The following is a 16625-nucleotide window of genomic DNA, read 5'->3' as shown; positions in this document are numbered from 1 at the left end:
TCATGTAATTGACTGAAAGCTGTGCTAAGTGAAAAACAGAATGGCTGTGAGCGTGTCAGTTGTTCACCCTCATGATCACGTATCTGACCGGGCGCCAAGGCCCCTCAGTATCAGGAGAGCGTCAGACCACACATTGTTAGCCTGGAAAAAGAGCAAAATTCAGACTTCAGAGTCCGTGTGTCTACTGAGCGAGCGTCACTTTCACACCATTGTAAAGTCAAAAAATCATAGGTTGAGCCATCATAAGTCAGGGACTGTCTGCTCTAGAAATGGTTTCGAAGCTACAATTAAAATTTCCACTTGCCTTGAGCAACAGTTGTGGGTTGAACGAAGAGGTGTTGCCGTAGGGAGAGCAGCTGTTTTGTAAAAGAAAAGGCTGATGTGTTGAGAGGGTGTGCACGTGTGTGTGTAGTGGGGGCTGTGGGGTTGAGGGTCCTGGACATGGTGTGTCCGGAGCCCAGCTCCAGGTCTCAGCGGGGGCGTCTGTGGCCCGGGCGTTCCAGGCAGCCCCTCCTGCTCCGATCTCCCGTGTGTGTCGATGAACGAGAGGAATCTTCATCCTAACCTCCTTCTCTCCCTGGAGCTCTCCCAGGGCTGTTGAGAGACAAACGCTGTGTGCGTGTGAGACAAGGTGCTTTGTCAAGGGTGAAGAGCCCAGCAGCTGTGGACCCTGCTCAATCAAAGAGTAAAACTATGCCCAGGAGGTGGGGGTCAAGTTGGGGAGGGGCCCCCGTGGGGTGTCTGACCCCTCTGCTGCCCCTGCCCCTCCTGTGGCTGAGACAGCCCACTCCAGGCCACTCTTTCCCCCCTGGGCAGGGCCTTGGGCCAGGTGCCAGGAGTGTGGGCATGTCTCCATGGGACCTCAGGTGAGAGGGGCTGTCGGTCCCCACCTGCGTCCTGTGAGTTGGGTGTCAGGACAGAGTGCCTGGCTGAAACTCAGCCTCCAAACAAAGACAGAAATATAGATCAATGGAACAAAATAGAAAGCCCAGAGATAAATCCACACACATATGGACACCTTATCTTTGACAAAGGAGGCAAGAATATACAATGGAGTAAAGGCAATCTCTTTAACAAGTGGTGCTGGGAAAACTGGTCAACCACTTGTAAAAGAATGAAACTAGATCACTTTCTAACACCGCACATGAAAATAAACTCAAAATGGATTAAAGATCTAAATGTAAGACCAGAAACTATAAAACTCCTAGAGGAGAACATAGGCAAAACACTCTCCAACATAAATCACAGCAGGATCCTATATGATCCACCTCCCAGAATTCTGGAAATAAAAGCAAAAATAAACAAATGGGATCTAATTAAAATTAAAAGCTTCTGCACAACAAAGGAAACTATAAGCAAGGTGAAAAGACAGCCTTCTGAATGGGAGAAAATAATAGCAAATGAAACAACTGACAAACAACTAATCTCAAAAATATACAAGCAACTTATGCAACTCAATTCCAGAAAAATAAACGACCCAATCAAAAAATGGGCCAAAGAACTAAATAGACATTTCTCCAAAGAAGACATACGGATGGCTAACAAACACAGGAAAAGATGCTCAACATCACTCGTTATTAGAGAAATGCAAATCAAAACCACAATGAGGTACCACTTCACACCAGTCAGAATGGCTGCGATCCAAAAATCTGCAAGCAATAAATGCTGGAGAGGGTGTGGAGAAAAGGGAACCCTCCTACACTGTTGGTGGGAATGCAAACTAGTACAACCACTATGGAAAACAGTGTGGAGATTCCTTAAAAAATTGCAAATAGAACTGCCATATGACACAGCAATCCCACTGCTGGGCATACACACCAAGGAAACCAGAATTGAAAGAGACACATGTACCCCAATGTTCATTGCAGCACTGTTTATAATAGCCAGGACATGGAAGCAACCTAGATGTCCATCAGCAGATGAATGGATAAGAAAGCTGTGGTACATATACACAATGGAGTATTACTCAGCCATTGAAAAGAATACATTTGAATCCGTTCTGATGAGATGGATGAAACTGGAGCCGATTATACAGAGTGAAGTAAGCCAGAAAGAAAAACACCAATACAGTATACTAACACATATATGGAATTTAGAAAGATGGCAATGATGACCCTGTATGCAAGACAGCAAAAAAGACACAGATGTGTATAGCGGACCTTTGGTCTCAGAGGGAGAGGGAGAGGGTGGGATGATTTGGGAGAATGGCATTGAAACATGTATACTATCATGTAAGAATCGAATCGCCAGTCTGTGTCCGATGCAGGATACAGCATGCTTGGGGCTGATGCACGGGGATGACCCAGTGGGATGTTGTGGGGAGGGAGGTGAGGGGGGGTTCATGTTTGGGATCACATGTACACCCGTGGTGGATTCATGTCAATGTATGGCAAAACCAATACAGTATTGTAAAATAAAGTAAAACTAAAAATTAAAAAAAAAAAAGAAACTCAGCCTCCAGTAAGGCAAACATGCGTTAGCCAGAGACCAAGCCAGATGCTTGCACACAGACACTGGTCTCCACGAGGCCCAGCCTGCCTGCCTTCTGGAGGCCGGCTGGGTGGCAGCCTCCTGGGGACGCCTGCTGACACGGTTCCAGGGGAAAGGCATGGCCGTGGCTGACTCACAGTCTGACCCCAGTACTCCCATTGATGCCCACGTGGCCCCAGGCCAGACAGCAGTGGAAGGAGACCCGGCCTTCGGGGCCGTGAAGACGGGGAGGAACACCCACTTGCAGAGTGACCAGGCCCCCTTTCGTGAGCCACAGAGCCGGGACTCCCAGCCAGCGCTGCCGTGTCTGGGAGGGTGAAAGCCTGCGGGTGGGTGAACAGAGCACACACCTTACTCCTCCGTAGCCCAGCTCTCCCTGGAGGACGCCCCCCGCCCGGTGGCCTTGCACCATCCTGGAGATGCCCTGCTGGGGGCCGGGTAGGGGGTGGCATGTGGAAGTTGCAGCATTAGGCGGAGCATCGGGCTTCACAGTTAGTTACGTGCCCCTGCCATGTGTCTCTCTTCATGATCACCGTGGGGTCTGAAAATCTATGAAGCATGGGTTGCATCAGGGATAAATAGAACCAGGCAAGCGGTGGTCAGAGGCAGTGGGGGTCCTTTGCCCACCAGCCAGGGGACTTCTGACAGGTTACTGTCTGAGCCTGGACTTCCTCGTTAGTAAAATGGGGATGGGAATCTGTATCTCAAAGGGTCGTAAAGCCCAAATGAGATTATACATGAAGTCTCAACTCGGTGTCCAGAATTGATGAGTGGTCGGTCTGTGAATGCTGGGTTTTCTTTGTTCCTACGGGAACACAGCTTCAGGCTTGCTGACAAGAGCTTGCTTAGGACATAAGATCTGATCAGGTTTGGAGCTCTGTGGGGTTGGATTATGACATAGAGTCAGACACAGCTTAGCGACTAAACAAGAAAGGTGGAAAGGGCCACATGAACACTAGGGGTGAGTTTAATTACACAGCCCCTCGGCCTCCACAGTCAGGGGTGGCTGGCTGCCTGATGCTGGCTTTATTGGTCCATCTGGTGCTCAGCCCGAGTCACGGCACAGGCAGGAGCCAGGCTCATTAATCACCATCTATTCTTAGCCTCAGCACGTCTTGGTGGGGACAGACCCCCAGGAGAGGCTGCCTGCTTACCAGCGGACACAGCTACGCTGCTCACTCACCACCTTCCTTGAGTGTCTCTGATCCTGTTGTCTGAGATGCCCCAAGGCTTTTCACAGCCCTGTTACTGTTAACCTTCCTGTTGTCCTGGGGCTGGAGGAACCACCTCTAACTGAGGCTCTGCCAACCCTAGCTGAGGAGCAGGCCGAAGAACCTGGGGGGTAGTTGACATCTCAGCTGGGAGCAGGTGGAGGCATCGTTAGGGGCAAAGGATCCTTAGGGGTTCCTACCTCCTTGGGGGCAAAGCAGCCTTGAAAAATGACTTGCCGAAAGCTGCCTCTCAGGCTAGGGTAAATGCTGAGTAAACCCAGAGATCGTCTCAGACAGTTTTGGCAAAAGGTTTGGGCAGATCTTTATGGTGTGCTGGCATTGTGCCGGGCAGTGTGTGAGGACCCTGGGGACCGGCCCAAAGCTCAGCCTTGAGAGACCTAGAATTCTCGCTCCCCAGGGTGGCTGTGGTTGGATAGCATCACCGATTCAATGAACATGCACTTGGGTGAACTCCGGGAGATGGTGAGGGCTAGAGAGAGGCCTGGCATGCTGCAGTCCATGGAGTCCCAAAGAGTCGGACACAACTTAGCCCTGAACAGCAACAGCAGTAAGGTGGCTGTGGCCGGGCCGGGACAGACTTGTGGCCAGGGGTTATCCATCGAGGTCCTGTTGGGAACAGGGATCCGTAGGATTCCGTTGCCATTCTCAGCTTACAGAGAGGCCAGAACTGGAGTTCAGAGACAATATTTGACACGCCCAGAATCAAGGCGTTGGGGGACAGAGGGGGGCCAACCCTTAGGCTCTGCTGATGCCCCTGTAGCATGTTGCATCAAACTCTGCTAGGTCATTGTCGTTTTCACTGGGGCTGTGCCCTTATAATATAACCCTAAGAAGCCTTGTCTGAGTCACCTGGCTTCCTGTCCAGACTTTGGGTTGGAGACCCTGCCGAGCGGGGTCTGAACCATGCAGCTGGCCTGGCTGTGGCCCTTCTCCACGGACGGCGGTCCCAGAGGTTCCCACCCCTCACTGGGCTTGCTTAAGAGGCCCCCAAGACAGATCACGTGCCAGGGTCTCATACCCGAGGTCTTGGGGTCTGTGGCTCCCTGGCACCACCTGCCAGTCCCCTCCTGGCGTCCCTGTGGTCTGAGGAGCAGTGCTGAGCCCCAGAAGCCAGGCTCACTCATGCTGTCCCCTTTCGTCTTCCCCAGGGCAGCGAGGTGCCAGACCCCACCTTCGCTGATGGTGAGCTCCTGCCCACAGCGCCAGACTTCTTTCCCGAGGATGAGGATGAGGCCATGACGCTGGCCCCGCCCGAGGGCCCCCAGGAGTTCGACATGGAGGGCCCCATGGAGAGCACCCGGATCCTGGAGGGGCCGGTTGGAATTCCCGCCGAGAAGGATGCAGGTCTAGGAGGCCTGTTCCTGCCCGAGGACAAGTGAGTTAAGACTGCCTGGAGCTTCAGGCATCAGGAGAAGGTGATGAACATGTGATGATCAGCCCAGAGATTTGGAAAAGGAAGCAAGGGCTTCCAGTATCTGTTGACCAAACAAAATTGTCAGCTTTTCATCATTTGCACCTTTCAAGGAAAAGGCAATTTCATACGTTTCAGCCTAATGTATTTTCTCAGTTCAGGTGTTCTCAAACCCCAGTGGCTCTAGAAGTCATGGTCTTCAAGGGAGGAGGTGCCTTTGAAGTTGTTCATCCATGTTGCTTCCTGGGAGCGGTCCATCCACTGTGCTTGTGACCACAGCCCCTGGACAGCCGGTCATGGGGACCGCAGACCCTTTGACCTATTGGCTAATCATCTGCTACCCGATCATTCCCGTGTTTTCCGGGACCAGTCTCCGGGAGGCAGCCAGCAGTGGGTGCCAAGAGTTTTAGTCAAATTTATGCAAGAGCAAAGTGAGGAATGTGACAAATGCAGCCCCAGGCCCTAAGGAACCGGAGGGCAGATAGAGAAGTAAATGAATAGGGTGGGGGTGCCGAAAGACCTGATCTTTGTCACCCTGTCATTTAAGGCTGTGATGCCTGCATCACTGTTTCCCAGTTTTGAGTGCGGAGTCTTAGAGGGTGGAGAGATCCTAGTTAATGAGCAGCTACCATCCAGTGACTCAAGGGAAGATGTGTTCTGCCAGGTGATGTGCTAGCTGTACTTCTTTGTTCTTAGGTTGCAGAGCAGGTGCAGCCAGCCCCTGACACCGCCCCAGGCCACCCTGGGTCACCTGTGAGAGACTCAGGGTCTCTGACCCGTGATCTGTGGCGTCAGGCTTCTTTGGACAAGAATTCCTCCCTATAAACATAGGAGACGCATCCTGCCTCGTAACTCATTGTTATTTTAAAAACCTCATTCATTGTTGGAACATGAGCACTTACACAGCTTGAAAAAGGGAGAAAAAGTGAGAATGAAGGGCAGGTAACTCACTTTACTGATGGCGCCACTCTCCACACCCCAAGCCTGATTGCCGTTTAAATATTTTCACTTCCTGCTTTTCCTTCTTCTGTGTAGACCCATCTCATGCTTAGCCTTTTTATGCTTAAAATTTTACCTCTTTTGTGTCATTGTTGGTTTTAATTTTGCGTGTGTGTGCTCAGTCATGTCCGACTTTTCCGCCTCATGGACTGTAACCATGCCAGGCTCTGTCCATGGAATTTTCCAGGCAAGAATACTGGAGCGGGTTGCAGGTGGATTCTTTACCACTTAGTGCTACCTGGGAAAACTTTAAAAACATGTTTTTAAGTTAGCTTTTAGTTTTAATTTTTTAATTTTTTTAAATTAAAAAAAGCTTTAGAGTTTTAATTTTTCCACGTTATTGCCAATGTTTTTTTTTTTTTAACCTTTCCACAACAGTTTGAGAGTCCACAGTTTATGTGATCATTTCATTTACTGATACAGGCTATCATTTAATAGCCATTTCAGTGTTGCTTCAATAAGCCATTGAGTTGTAAGCAGTGTTTTGCTGCCCTGTGGAAATGTCGATTTGAGCATCTCTGGAGCAGAAACTTTTTCTGTGATGAGATGTTTCCCTTAGGATACGATCCCCAGAGTGTACTTAACCGGGGCAGGAGGACAGGCTTCGTCGTCAGGATCCTGGTGTCCTGGCCTGCCTGTCCCCCACAGGCTGTGGCGGCCCCCCGGTTCGCAGCTGGCCCTTGTCCTGCACTCAGGTCCCTGGGCCACCCTCCGTCCATGACCACGTCAGACCTCTCCACGCACTCCACCACCTCGCTCATCAGCAACGAGGAGCAGTTTGAGGACTACGGGGAGGCGGATGACGTGGACTGTGCCCCCAGCAGCCCCTGCCCGGACGACGAGACCAGGACCAACGTCTACTCGGACCTGGGGTCGTCCGTGTCCTCCAGGTGACCCCTCAGTCTACAGCGGCCTTTGGGATCCAGGAAAAGTGGCAGAACCAATCCTGCCTCATCCCGGGGGGGTTCGGCAGGCAGAGCCGTGAACTAACTGGGCTCTGCTCCTGTAGATGGGCAGGAACTGCCTCTGAATCCTGCAGGGGGCTGGGGGTTGGGGGTCTGGAATTCCTCCTTCCTTCTATCTTGGGGAAGAAACCAAATTAACCAGCCTGAGGGGCTGCAGACGCCAAGTGGCATGTTGATACCTTCCCACGCAGCTGAGTCATTGCTTACTCTGACATTAACTGTCAGTTTCCTCCTCTGTGAAATGGGTACAACTCATTGGCTTCCTCTTTGAGAGCACTGGAAGAGGGAGCTCTACTGTTGTAGTTCCACTCCCCACCCCCAAACACACACACACACACACACAAGGCTTACAGGTTTCAGAGAACCTAGTAATAAGCTCAGCGGGATGGGGCACCGAACTGGACAGCGGTTCCGAAGGTGAACCTTTTTCCTTCTTACAACCCAGCGCGGGGCAGACGCCGCGAAAGATGCGGCACGCGTACGACAGCGAGCCCGTGGACGTCTACTGCTCCCAGTGCTGCAAGAAAATCAGCCTGCTCAACGACCTGGAAGCCCGGCTCAAGAGCCTAAAGGCCAACAGGTGCGGCCCCGGGGACCAGCGTAGGGGTCGGGGCAGGGGGGGGGGGACCCGGGGAAGAAGCACCACCCTCTCCTGGTCGGTGACTGGGGGCCCCCTCTCTCTCCTGGTCTGTGACTGGGGGCCCCACCCTCTCCTGGTCGGTGACTGGGGCCCCCCTCTCTCTCCTGGTCGGTGACTAGGGGCCCCACTCTCTCCTGGCAGGTGATCAGGGGCAGTTCTGAGGGCCAAGCTGATGTGTAAATTCCCTTCAGTGGGCAGAAAAAAGCCTCGCCTGCATTTGCGTATGCTGTGGCCAGGGCAGAGGAAGCAGTGGGCTAGAGGCCCCTCTGTTCAATGGCCTTCTCTCTCTCTTTGTCTCTCTGTGTAGCCCCAATCGAAAGATCTCCAGCACGGCCTTCGGACGGTAAGGTCCCCCACCGGGGGTGTGTATGTGTGTGTGTGTCACTCAGTCGTGTCCAACTCTTGTGACCCCATGGACTGTAGCCCACCAGGCTCCTCTGTCCATGGGATTCTCCATGCAAGAATAGTAGAATGGGTAGCCACGCCTTCCCCCAGGGCATCCTCTCGGCCCAGGAATCGAACCCGGGTCTCCTGCATTTCAGGCAGATTCTTTACCACCTGAGCAGGGTAGCTCGGGTTGAATGCTGTAGTGTCTTGCACTACACTCCTGCTGCCAGCGTGGCCAACTCTGTGCCAGCAACTCAGACCCAGCCAGTGCCCTTTGTGTGGCTGGACGCACAGAGGGGATGAGGCGTCCCAGGGTAGTGCAGGCAGCGGACGGACGATCCACTTCCAGGAAAGAAGGGCTGGGCTCCTCCCCGGCCTACCTGGTGTCCCTCCCGGCAGGGTTCAGCCTCTGAACCCGCAGCTGCCCCTGCCTCTGGCAGGCACCCCAGGGGTGCCCTGAGAGACACAGTCCGCCCCACACTCCATGTGCTTCCCTGTGCTCTGGAGCAGGCAGCCCTACCAGCAGAGGCCCTGGGCTTCCCGCTGACAGAGATGGGGCATGAGGGTCTCCCCTGGAGCTGGTCCCTCTGCTCCTGGGCCCACCAGGTCCCGCACCAGCTCTCCCGCAGACTCGCCCAGGTCCGCACCCGGGGCCCTGGCAGCTGCAGCGAGGGTCCAGGCGCTCGGGTGAGGCGGCGTCTTGGCTGAGACCCCGGCTGCTGCCTGGCACGGAGTGGGAGGTGGGGGCCGCTGGGGAGCAGCGGGGGTTTCTGCCTCAGGTAAGGGGTCACCTGGACAGCCGTGGCTCCTTTTCAGTCCCACTCACTAGCCCATAGTCGTGCACATCCTGGATGGGTTTCCGTTCCCCTACCCACGCCTGGGTCCCCAGTGACATAGCAGGAGTCAGCTTGGTTAGGGGGCTGGGTGGCCTCGGGGGGCCCAGGCCCTCTTCCCGGATTGTGGTGCCCAGCCGCTTCATTGGGGTGGTTCCCAGGTGGAAGGGGCTCAGGAGGTGGGGCTGGGGGAGGGTGCCTCCACTAGCTGGGTCCCACGTCACCTCATAGCTGGACCCCCAGTGAGCACAGGGAGCAGGAGGAAAGTCCCTGATGGACTGACCACGTCTGCCGGGCTCAGGAGGGCCATTGCAGCTTGTCTGCTGTCCTCTGGGCAAAGCAATCTCTTGAGGTCAGGGGTCAGGCCAGTTTGCTCCCCTGACTGAGGGAGGGCAGCCTCCTCAGAGGGGTTCCTGGTACTCTCCCAGCGGTCTGGGGTGCTCCCCCAGCCCATAGGCTGAGTCTGAACCCCAGTCTCCCCAAGGGCCCTGCAGCGGGACAGGCCTCCCCCTCCCCACCAGGCAGCTCATGCACAGACATGCATTCCCCCCCCACCACACCACCCCCAGGCAGCTCATGCACAGCAGCAACTTTAGCAGCAGCAACGGCAGCACCGAGGACCTGTTCCGGGACAGCATTGACTCCTGTGACAACGACATCACGGAGAAGGTGCGCCAGGGCGGGTGTAGGCAGACGGGACTCACCACGTGTGCCCCCTGGGGTGGGGTTGGGGTGCTCCGAGGTACTGCCTGGGGACTTGGAAGACCCAGGAGTTGGGGGTAGGCAGCCCCGACCACCTGGACACATCCATCCCATCCCCACCCCAACATGACTCCTCTTCACACACCAGTGGGGGTCCTGGCCTCAGTCTCACCATCGTTAGGTTCTCTGTCCCGAGGACTCAAAGGTTTTCTCCGCCACCCCCTTATGGTAGGTGAGCTTCCTGGAAAAAAAGGTGACAGAGCTGGAGAACGACAGCCTGACCAACGGGGACCTGAAGAGCAGGCTGAAGCAGGAGAATACACAGCTGGTGCACAGGTCAGGCCGGCCTCGGCTGCGACGGCCCCGGGGGAGCTCGGGCGGGGGTGACCTGCATGTCCTTCCAGCTCGGCGGGCCTGTGACCTGTCAGCACCTTGCTGTCGGCCCTGCCCATGTTGGGCCCCCAGGGGGACAGGTCTTTAGGGGACAGGAAGACAGGCAGAGCTTGACCTCGGCCCTCCAGGTCTGCAGCCCCAGCTCGGGTCAAAGGTGGAAGTTGAGACCCATTTCCTGTCTCTGTCCTGCAACAATGAGAGCCTGGCTCCGTTCCGGGGGACAAGCTTTACAGAGGGAGACGCTGGTGGGAGTCAGGCTCACACCTGCCACCTGTGGGAGGGGTCCAGGCATTGCTCTTCCCCCCACCGCCCGACAGAGGCCCACTGAACACAGCTTGATGAGGTGGTGCGTGTAGAGTATAACCCTCCTGAAACTTGGTAAACTGATCCCCACCCAGGGTCTGGTCCTCAACCTTGGAGGACTCAAAGACGGGTCCTCTTGGGCAGCCCAGAGGGTCAGCCTCACAGAGGGTCATGTCCCGGAGAGGTACACCATCCTGGCCACCAGTCACAGGGTTAGAAGGTCCACAGTGGTGCCAGGCCTTCCCCAGCTCTGGCGTGCTCACCACCAGCCAGGACGTGCCCATGTTTGCAGTCAAGGTGCCCAGTGAGCTGAACTGTTGATCAGAGGCATCCCATCCTGGAAGGGAGGGAGTGAAAAGAGGAGGCGAGGCCTCTGGGCTGTTTGATCCGGCTCCAGTGAGGCCGGCCCTCTCCGTGCTGCCCTAGGAGACCCGCTTCTCCCCTCTGGACTGACTGCCGGCGCCGCCCCTCGGTGGCACGCGTGGCTGGCCTGCCTCTCCTTAGCTTCTGCGGGGTCCCCCGTTCATCTGTCAGTAGAGCTGCCAGCCCACAGTTGGGCTGTCGGTGACGTGGGGTCCGGGGCTCCCCTTGGTCGCAGCCTAGGTTGAGGGGAGGAGAGTGAGGCCACGAGAGCTGGCCCTGCACTGGGGCCCACACGCCTCTCCGCAGGGTGCACGAGCTGGAGGAGATGGTGAAGGACCAGGAGACCACGGCCGAGCAGGCCCTGGAGGAGGAGGCGAGGCGCCACCGCGAGGCCTACAGCAAGCTGGAGCGCGAGCGCAGCACGGAGATCGAGCTGCTCACCACCAGGTGGGTCCCTCTGATGCCTCTGCGGGCAGATGCAGTCCCATTATTTAGATGGGAAAACTGAGCCCACGGGGAAGCCTCTGGTCCTAACAGTTCTCCTTTTGATACCTGAACGCCTGGGCGTGTTCTCTAGGAAGCAGGTAAAAGAATGTGCAAAGTAACATTTTTCATAGTAGGTCCAACTGGAAGTGATGCTTTATCTCCAGTGTTCTTGCCTGGAGAATCCCAGGGACGGGGGAGCCTGGTGGGCTGCCGTCTATGGGGTCGCACAGAGTCTGACATGACTGAAGCCACTTAGCAGCAGCAGCAGAGAATAGGTTAAGGGAATGTGCACACACAGGTCTCGCCCTGAGTCCTGGCCTGGGTCTGCTGTCCAGGCTTGGAGCGCCCCCTGCTGTTGGGTTCTCCCCACCCCTGAACACTAGGGCGCCCTGACCCGGCAACCCGGGGGCAGAGGCTGTGCAGGGCTGCCCCTGGGCCTGGGCCACAGCTGTTTGCACCGGAGGCAGGCAGGGGAGGACGACCTGGGGGCCTGGCGTGGTCACCCACTAGCTCTGTGACGTTGGACGTCCTCTGTCTCTTCCTGGGCCTCAATATCCATCCGTCAGCCTCCCCGTAGAGTGAGCAGGAAGGCAGACGGGCTGCGGCACCGCTGACGACTGCACCTAGGTGGGGACTCTGAGGATGTCCAAGGCCCTCCCCGCTGACCCAGGCCAGAGGCCCTCCTGGGCCCCTGACACAGTGGATGGCTGCCCCCCTTCTCCTCAGCTCTGCCCGGCCCAGCCTGGGGTGGGAGGTGGTCTCTCACCTCCCACCTCACGGCTGTCAGGGTCAAGCAGGCCCAAAGGGGACTGGGCGGGCCAAACCTCCATGCAATCAGACGCCCCGCCCCCCCAATTTCCCTTAATTGTCCACTCATGTTCTAGAAGCTGTTGTTTTGCACCTGTTTCTTAATGAGCCTGGTCCCTCATTCAACATCACATCCTCTGCCTGCTCCTGACAGCCGGCCAGTCGGCTGGCTGACAGGTGGCTGGGATGCAGGTGGGTGTGCGACCAGGGTGAAGCCAGAGCCCAGGAGGCCGGCCCTTTGCCTGACTCCAGGGGGCGCTGTTCCCTCGGGTGCTCTGTGCCTCACTTGAGGCGGCCTCCTCAGGTAGGTGGGGGCAGGTCTGAGTTCCCCTCAAGCCCTGGAGAGGAGTGTTTTTCTCCTGGGGAGCCCAGTGGACAGCTGGGGCCAAGGAGCCCTCCATCCAAGGAGGATGCGACAGTGGGAAGGAGAGGGAATGCCCTGCTGGGAATGGCCCAGCACCATCCCAGGGCCACTGGCTGACGGCCCAGCTCACCAGCCCCTCTTTTTGGGTCACGTAAAATCGACCTGGACACCCCCTTGTGAACACTTAACACAGAGGGTTAGAGGGTCAGAACCACTGCCCGTGGGCATCAGAGAACACACCAAGGGAAGAGCCCCAGGGGAGAGCGAAAACCAAGTATGGTGCGTTCATTGCCTTCAAACTGTGGATCCTCACAGGGGGTCCCCGCCGTGGACACCGCAGGAGGACTCTCCATTTAGCAGAAAAGCACCACTCTCCCTCCGTGGGGTGTTGCAGGCCCTAAGCACGCATGTACAAAGAGCCCCGCGCTCTTATTCATTCCCAAGTGAGTTTTTCCTTTTATTCAAAGATGATAGTAATTCAGGATCTTTATCATTTTGCCTTGGATGACAGGGAGCTCACAGCCATACTGCCATTTGGAACAATTATTCATATTCTCTCTCTCTCATTTTCTGGTATCTTCCTTCCTCTAGGGAGCTGAGAATTGCTACAGACTGTCAGACTGTGAGATAATCTCCATTTCTGACACTCTTGTCCTCCTTTCCCCAGAGTGCAGCAATTAGAGGAAGAAAACACCGAGCTTAGAACAACGGTGACTCGGCTCAAGTCACAAACAGAGAAGCTGGATGAGGTGAGCGTTAGGTTCAGGCATTGCTCAGACTTGGATCTTGAGCTGAATCCACAGAGAGGCCGTGTTGGCTATCGCTGGCCTTTCAGTTTCTAGTTTCTGGAATTCTCATTGCCCTAGCCAAAAAAAAAGGGAACAAAATACAAATAGTTTGTCTTTGCATATTTCTGATTTTCCAAATGTTGTACAGTGAATACATTTCTCTGTATTATGGGGGAAAATAAGGAGAAAGAGGCCAGATTCTGTTTGGACTCTTACCTTCTATTCAAATCCATCTGGCATCGTTGAAGGACTGTAGAGACCTGAGGCTTTTCTTATTGCAGCTCTAGAATTAGGGGTCTAGCTGTTTCTTTAATTCGTGCCTTGGAGGGCTCTATCCTGCGGGCTGGTCTGATTGCCTATTTGTCGAGGTGGCTGCCCCAGGCCCCCAGCAAAGCCCCCCAGGGCGCAGCGGGCCCTCTGGGAACTCTCCCCCTGCCCTGGTCTCCCTGGCTGCAGGAGCGGCAGCGCATGTCAGACCGGCTGGAGGACACCAGCCTGCGCCTCAAAGATGAGATGGACCTGTACAAGCGCATGATGGACAAGCTGCGGCACAACCGCCTCGAGTTCCAGAAGGAGCGGGAGGCGACACAGGAGGTGGGCCGGTGGGCTCCAGGGCGCCCCACCCCACCAGCCCCCCGCATCCGTGCTCCTGCCAACCGGCCTCTTTCCCCGCAGCTCATCGAGGACTTGCGAAAGGAGCTGGAGCACCTGCAGATGTACAAGCTGGACTGCGAGCGGCCAGGCAGGGGCCGCAGCTCGTCCTCCAGCCTCGGCGAGTTCAACGCCAGGGCCCGAGAGGTCGAGTTGGAGCACGAGGTCAAGCGGCTCAAGCAGGTAGGCCCCGGGAGCCCCCATCCCAGGGCACGAGGTGTCCGGGTCCCCTCGGGGTGTGTCTCCTGTGCAGGGCTGAGCGTCGCAGCGCCTCCTTTTCCCTTGTAACTAGTTGCCTGCTCCTCCCGACACCTTGATCATCAGGCCCTTTCTCACAGCTCAGGTGAGGTGGGTGGAAACCCCAGCGTCGGTCTTTGCTCAGCATCCATGACGGGAAACAGACAACAGTCTTCTGTCCTGGGCACGTGGGAGAAGGAAACCTCACCCAGCTACACATCAGTGTCTCCCACCCTGAGCCCAAGAGTCCATTTCAGAGGGTTCCTGGACGCTCTCCTGTGACTGGGCAGGCCTTGGGGGTGGGGGAAGCAGGATCAGGAGGGGCAGTGACCCAACGGGGGCCTGAGGGTGCTCAGAGACCCTGCAGAATAAATTATCCCTGTGGGGCGGCTCCTCAAGGTCCCCGTCCCACAGCAGTCCTAAACCCCAACCCTTCTCAGCCACAAGGGGGCGCCCGGGGTCCCAGATGTGAGCAGGTAGGAGGCTTGATTCGAAAGCTAGAGCATGGGGCTGGTCAGCTGGCTCTGGGCAGGAGGCACACAGGAGCCGAGGGCACCCTGGAAAGAACTCCCCAGAGCAGGATTCCTGAGCCCGACTGCAGGAGGAGCCAAGGAGACGAGCTGACCTGCCACCCCAGGGACCCAGAGCATCACTTTCCCTCACCAAGGGCCAGTGTTGGAGAAGGAGCCACTGAGTGGGCAGTGTCCTCCGGGGCCCCTCTTCCGGCTCACCCACCCCCAGGGAAGAAGGGGTGGTCTGGAGCCATGCTCCTCCCTGGAAACCTGGCTCCCTGAGCAAGGCTATAACTCCTCCTCAGGACCCCAAGCCCCCTCAGGACCCAGCCCTCCTCGCCCTGGAGCCCAGCAGAGGCCAGGTCATCTGTGGGTGTCCTGAACTGGCCAGTGACGCACACCCTGGGGAGTGGTCAGGAGGCCATGGACGCGGAGCCGCGGGTCCCGGTGGGAGTCAGTTGCCTGTGTCCCTTCTGCAGGAGAATCACAAGCTGCGAGATCAGAATGATGACTTGAATGGACAAATCTTGAGCCTCAGCCTCTATGAAGCCAAGAACCTCTTTGCCACCCAGACCAAAGCCCAGTCCCTGGCAGCGGAAATAGACACAGCCTCTCGCGATGAGGTAACATCTCCACACGCTCTCGCCATGGAGCCTGGCCCTCGCCCGTGAGTCCTGCCCCGGGGCAGGAAAAGCAGGCCAGGGCCTGGCCCCCTGGGCGTCCCCATCTGCAATGACCCCGAGTGATGGGGCAGAGCAATGAGAGGAGGCAGAGTTAAGCCTGCTCCAATTTCCTATATGTGGTGGGAGGAGAGAGGGGTTGGGAGCAGAGCAGAGTTTGAGTTCGCTTGGTCGGGAGTGTGCCAGAATGGCCCGTTGATGTCATCAGTGTGCGATCCAGGGGAGGCCGGATGTCCCCTGGACCCAAGCCAGCAGGAGAAGGATATTAGCATTTTGGGGGGCACCTGCGTGTGCAGTATGTCTTCATTTAATCTTCTGAGAACGCGAAGGCTTTCTGAACACTTCCATGTCACAGATCGGGAGACCAGGATCACCCAAGATCACCCAGCTTACGGAGAGAGAGGAACCCAGGTCCCTAGCACCAAAGCCCACTCTTTCTGCCCCACTGGGGTATGGTTATGAAAGATCAGGCCTCCAAGATACCCAGGTTAGATTTCAACAAGAGTCACCGAACCCCTTTACCCTGTGCTGGGGACACACAGCCAGGAGCTGGCCCCTGGCCTTGAGGAGTGCCCACATGAGCCGAGCACCAGCCTCCAGCCTGCGGGCAGAGGCGCATCCCATGGACATGGCAGGAGTTGACCTGGAGAAGGACAGCGGCAGGACTGGGGGTGGCGAGAGAAACAGCGGGTGGTCTTAGGGTCTTGGGACATTGGGTGTCACTCCTGACTATAAACGCCTCTGGCCAGCATTCTCTGCCTCTATCAGCAACATCGCACACATCTGGGCCCCCGCAACAGGCCAATGATCCAGGCCTCTCTGGGGTTGTGGCCTGCGCCTCTGCACTTTTCCCCCTGCCCGGGCTCCGAGGCTGGTTTTGCTGGGACACTGGCTCTGCCCACACCCCAGCCCCCTGCCTGCCCTCTGACCTCGCTTTCTTGTTCCCTCCAGCTCATGGAAGCCCTCAAGGAGCAGGAGGAGATCAACTTCCGGCTGAGGCAGTACATGGACAAGATCATCCTAGCCATCCTGGACCACAACCCCTCCATCCTCGAGATCAAACACTGAGACGAGGGTGGCTGGCTGCAGAGCAGCCGCAGGACCCCCAGACCCCAGGATTCAGGGGCAGAACCCCGCCCGAGGATGCAGCCCGGGCCGGGCCTCCCACGCACACTGTAAATGTGTCTCTGGGCACCGCTGTGTAACGTGTACTGGTGTGTATGTGGGGAGGCCGTGCACACAGCAGAGCGTGATCCTGGGCAGCAGCCGTGGCGCCATCTGCGCCATCAGCTGTCCTGTGTTTTGCGGTCCCTCTGCCCCTCGCAAAGGGGGGCAGAGGGTCGTGGAGGTGGGCAGGGGCGAGGTTAGCCATCAGGAGTTAC

At 56.6% G+C, this 16625-nt stretch overlaps 1 protein-coding gene across 2 annotated transcripts in view; it reads left to right on the top strand.

Annotated features, from left to right (window-relative positions):
- The window catches only part of RAB11FIP4 (RAB11 family interacting protein 4), a 103757-nt gene extending 87446 nt beyond the window's left edge, over window positions 1-16311 (top strand). Inside the window, exons 4-15 of one of the 2 annotated variants that reach the window (XM_068978427.1) lie at window positions 4871-5097; window positions 6828-7022; window positions 7543-7677; window positions 8045-8080; window positions 9527-9626; window positions 9892-9995; window positions 11025-11165; window positions 13043-13124; window positions 13620-13757; window positions 13839-13997; window positions 15043-15186; window positions 16195-16311. In XM_068978427.1, coding sequence (XP_068834528.1) covers window positions 4871-5097; window positions 6828-7022; window positions 7543-7677; window positions 8045-8080; window positions 9527-9626; window positions 9892-9995; window positions 11025-11165; window positions 13043-13124; window positions 13620-13757; window positions 13839-13997; window positions 15043-15186; window positions 16195-16311 — 1578 coding nt within the window. Of the gene's footprint in view, window positions 1-4870; window positions 5098-6827; window positions 7023-7542; window positions 7678-8044; window positions 8081-9526; window positions 9627-9891; window positions 9996-11024; window positions 11166-13042; window positions 13125-13619; window positions 13758-13838; window positions 13998-15042; window positions 15187-16194 lie in introns of those variants that run through there. The other variant, XM_068978428.1, reaches the window with a different exon arrangement.
- The last annotated feature ends 314 nt before the right edge of the window (window positions 16312-16625 follow it).

This window comes from Capricornis sumatraensis, chromosome 8 (genome assembly GCF_032405125.1).
Source record: "Capricornis sumatraensis isolate serow.1 chromosome 8, serow.2, whole genome shotgun sequence".
Classification (NCBI taxonomy): domain Eukaryota; kingdom Metazoa; phylum Chordata; class Mammalia; order Artiodactyla; family Bovidae; genus Capricornis; species Capricornis sumatraensis.
This window is presented reverse-complemented; position numbering and strand designations above follow the sequence as displayed.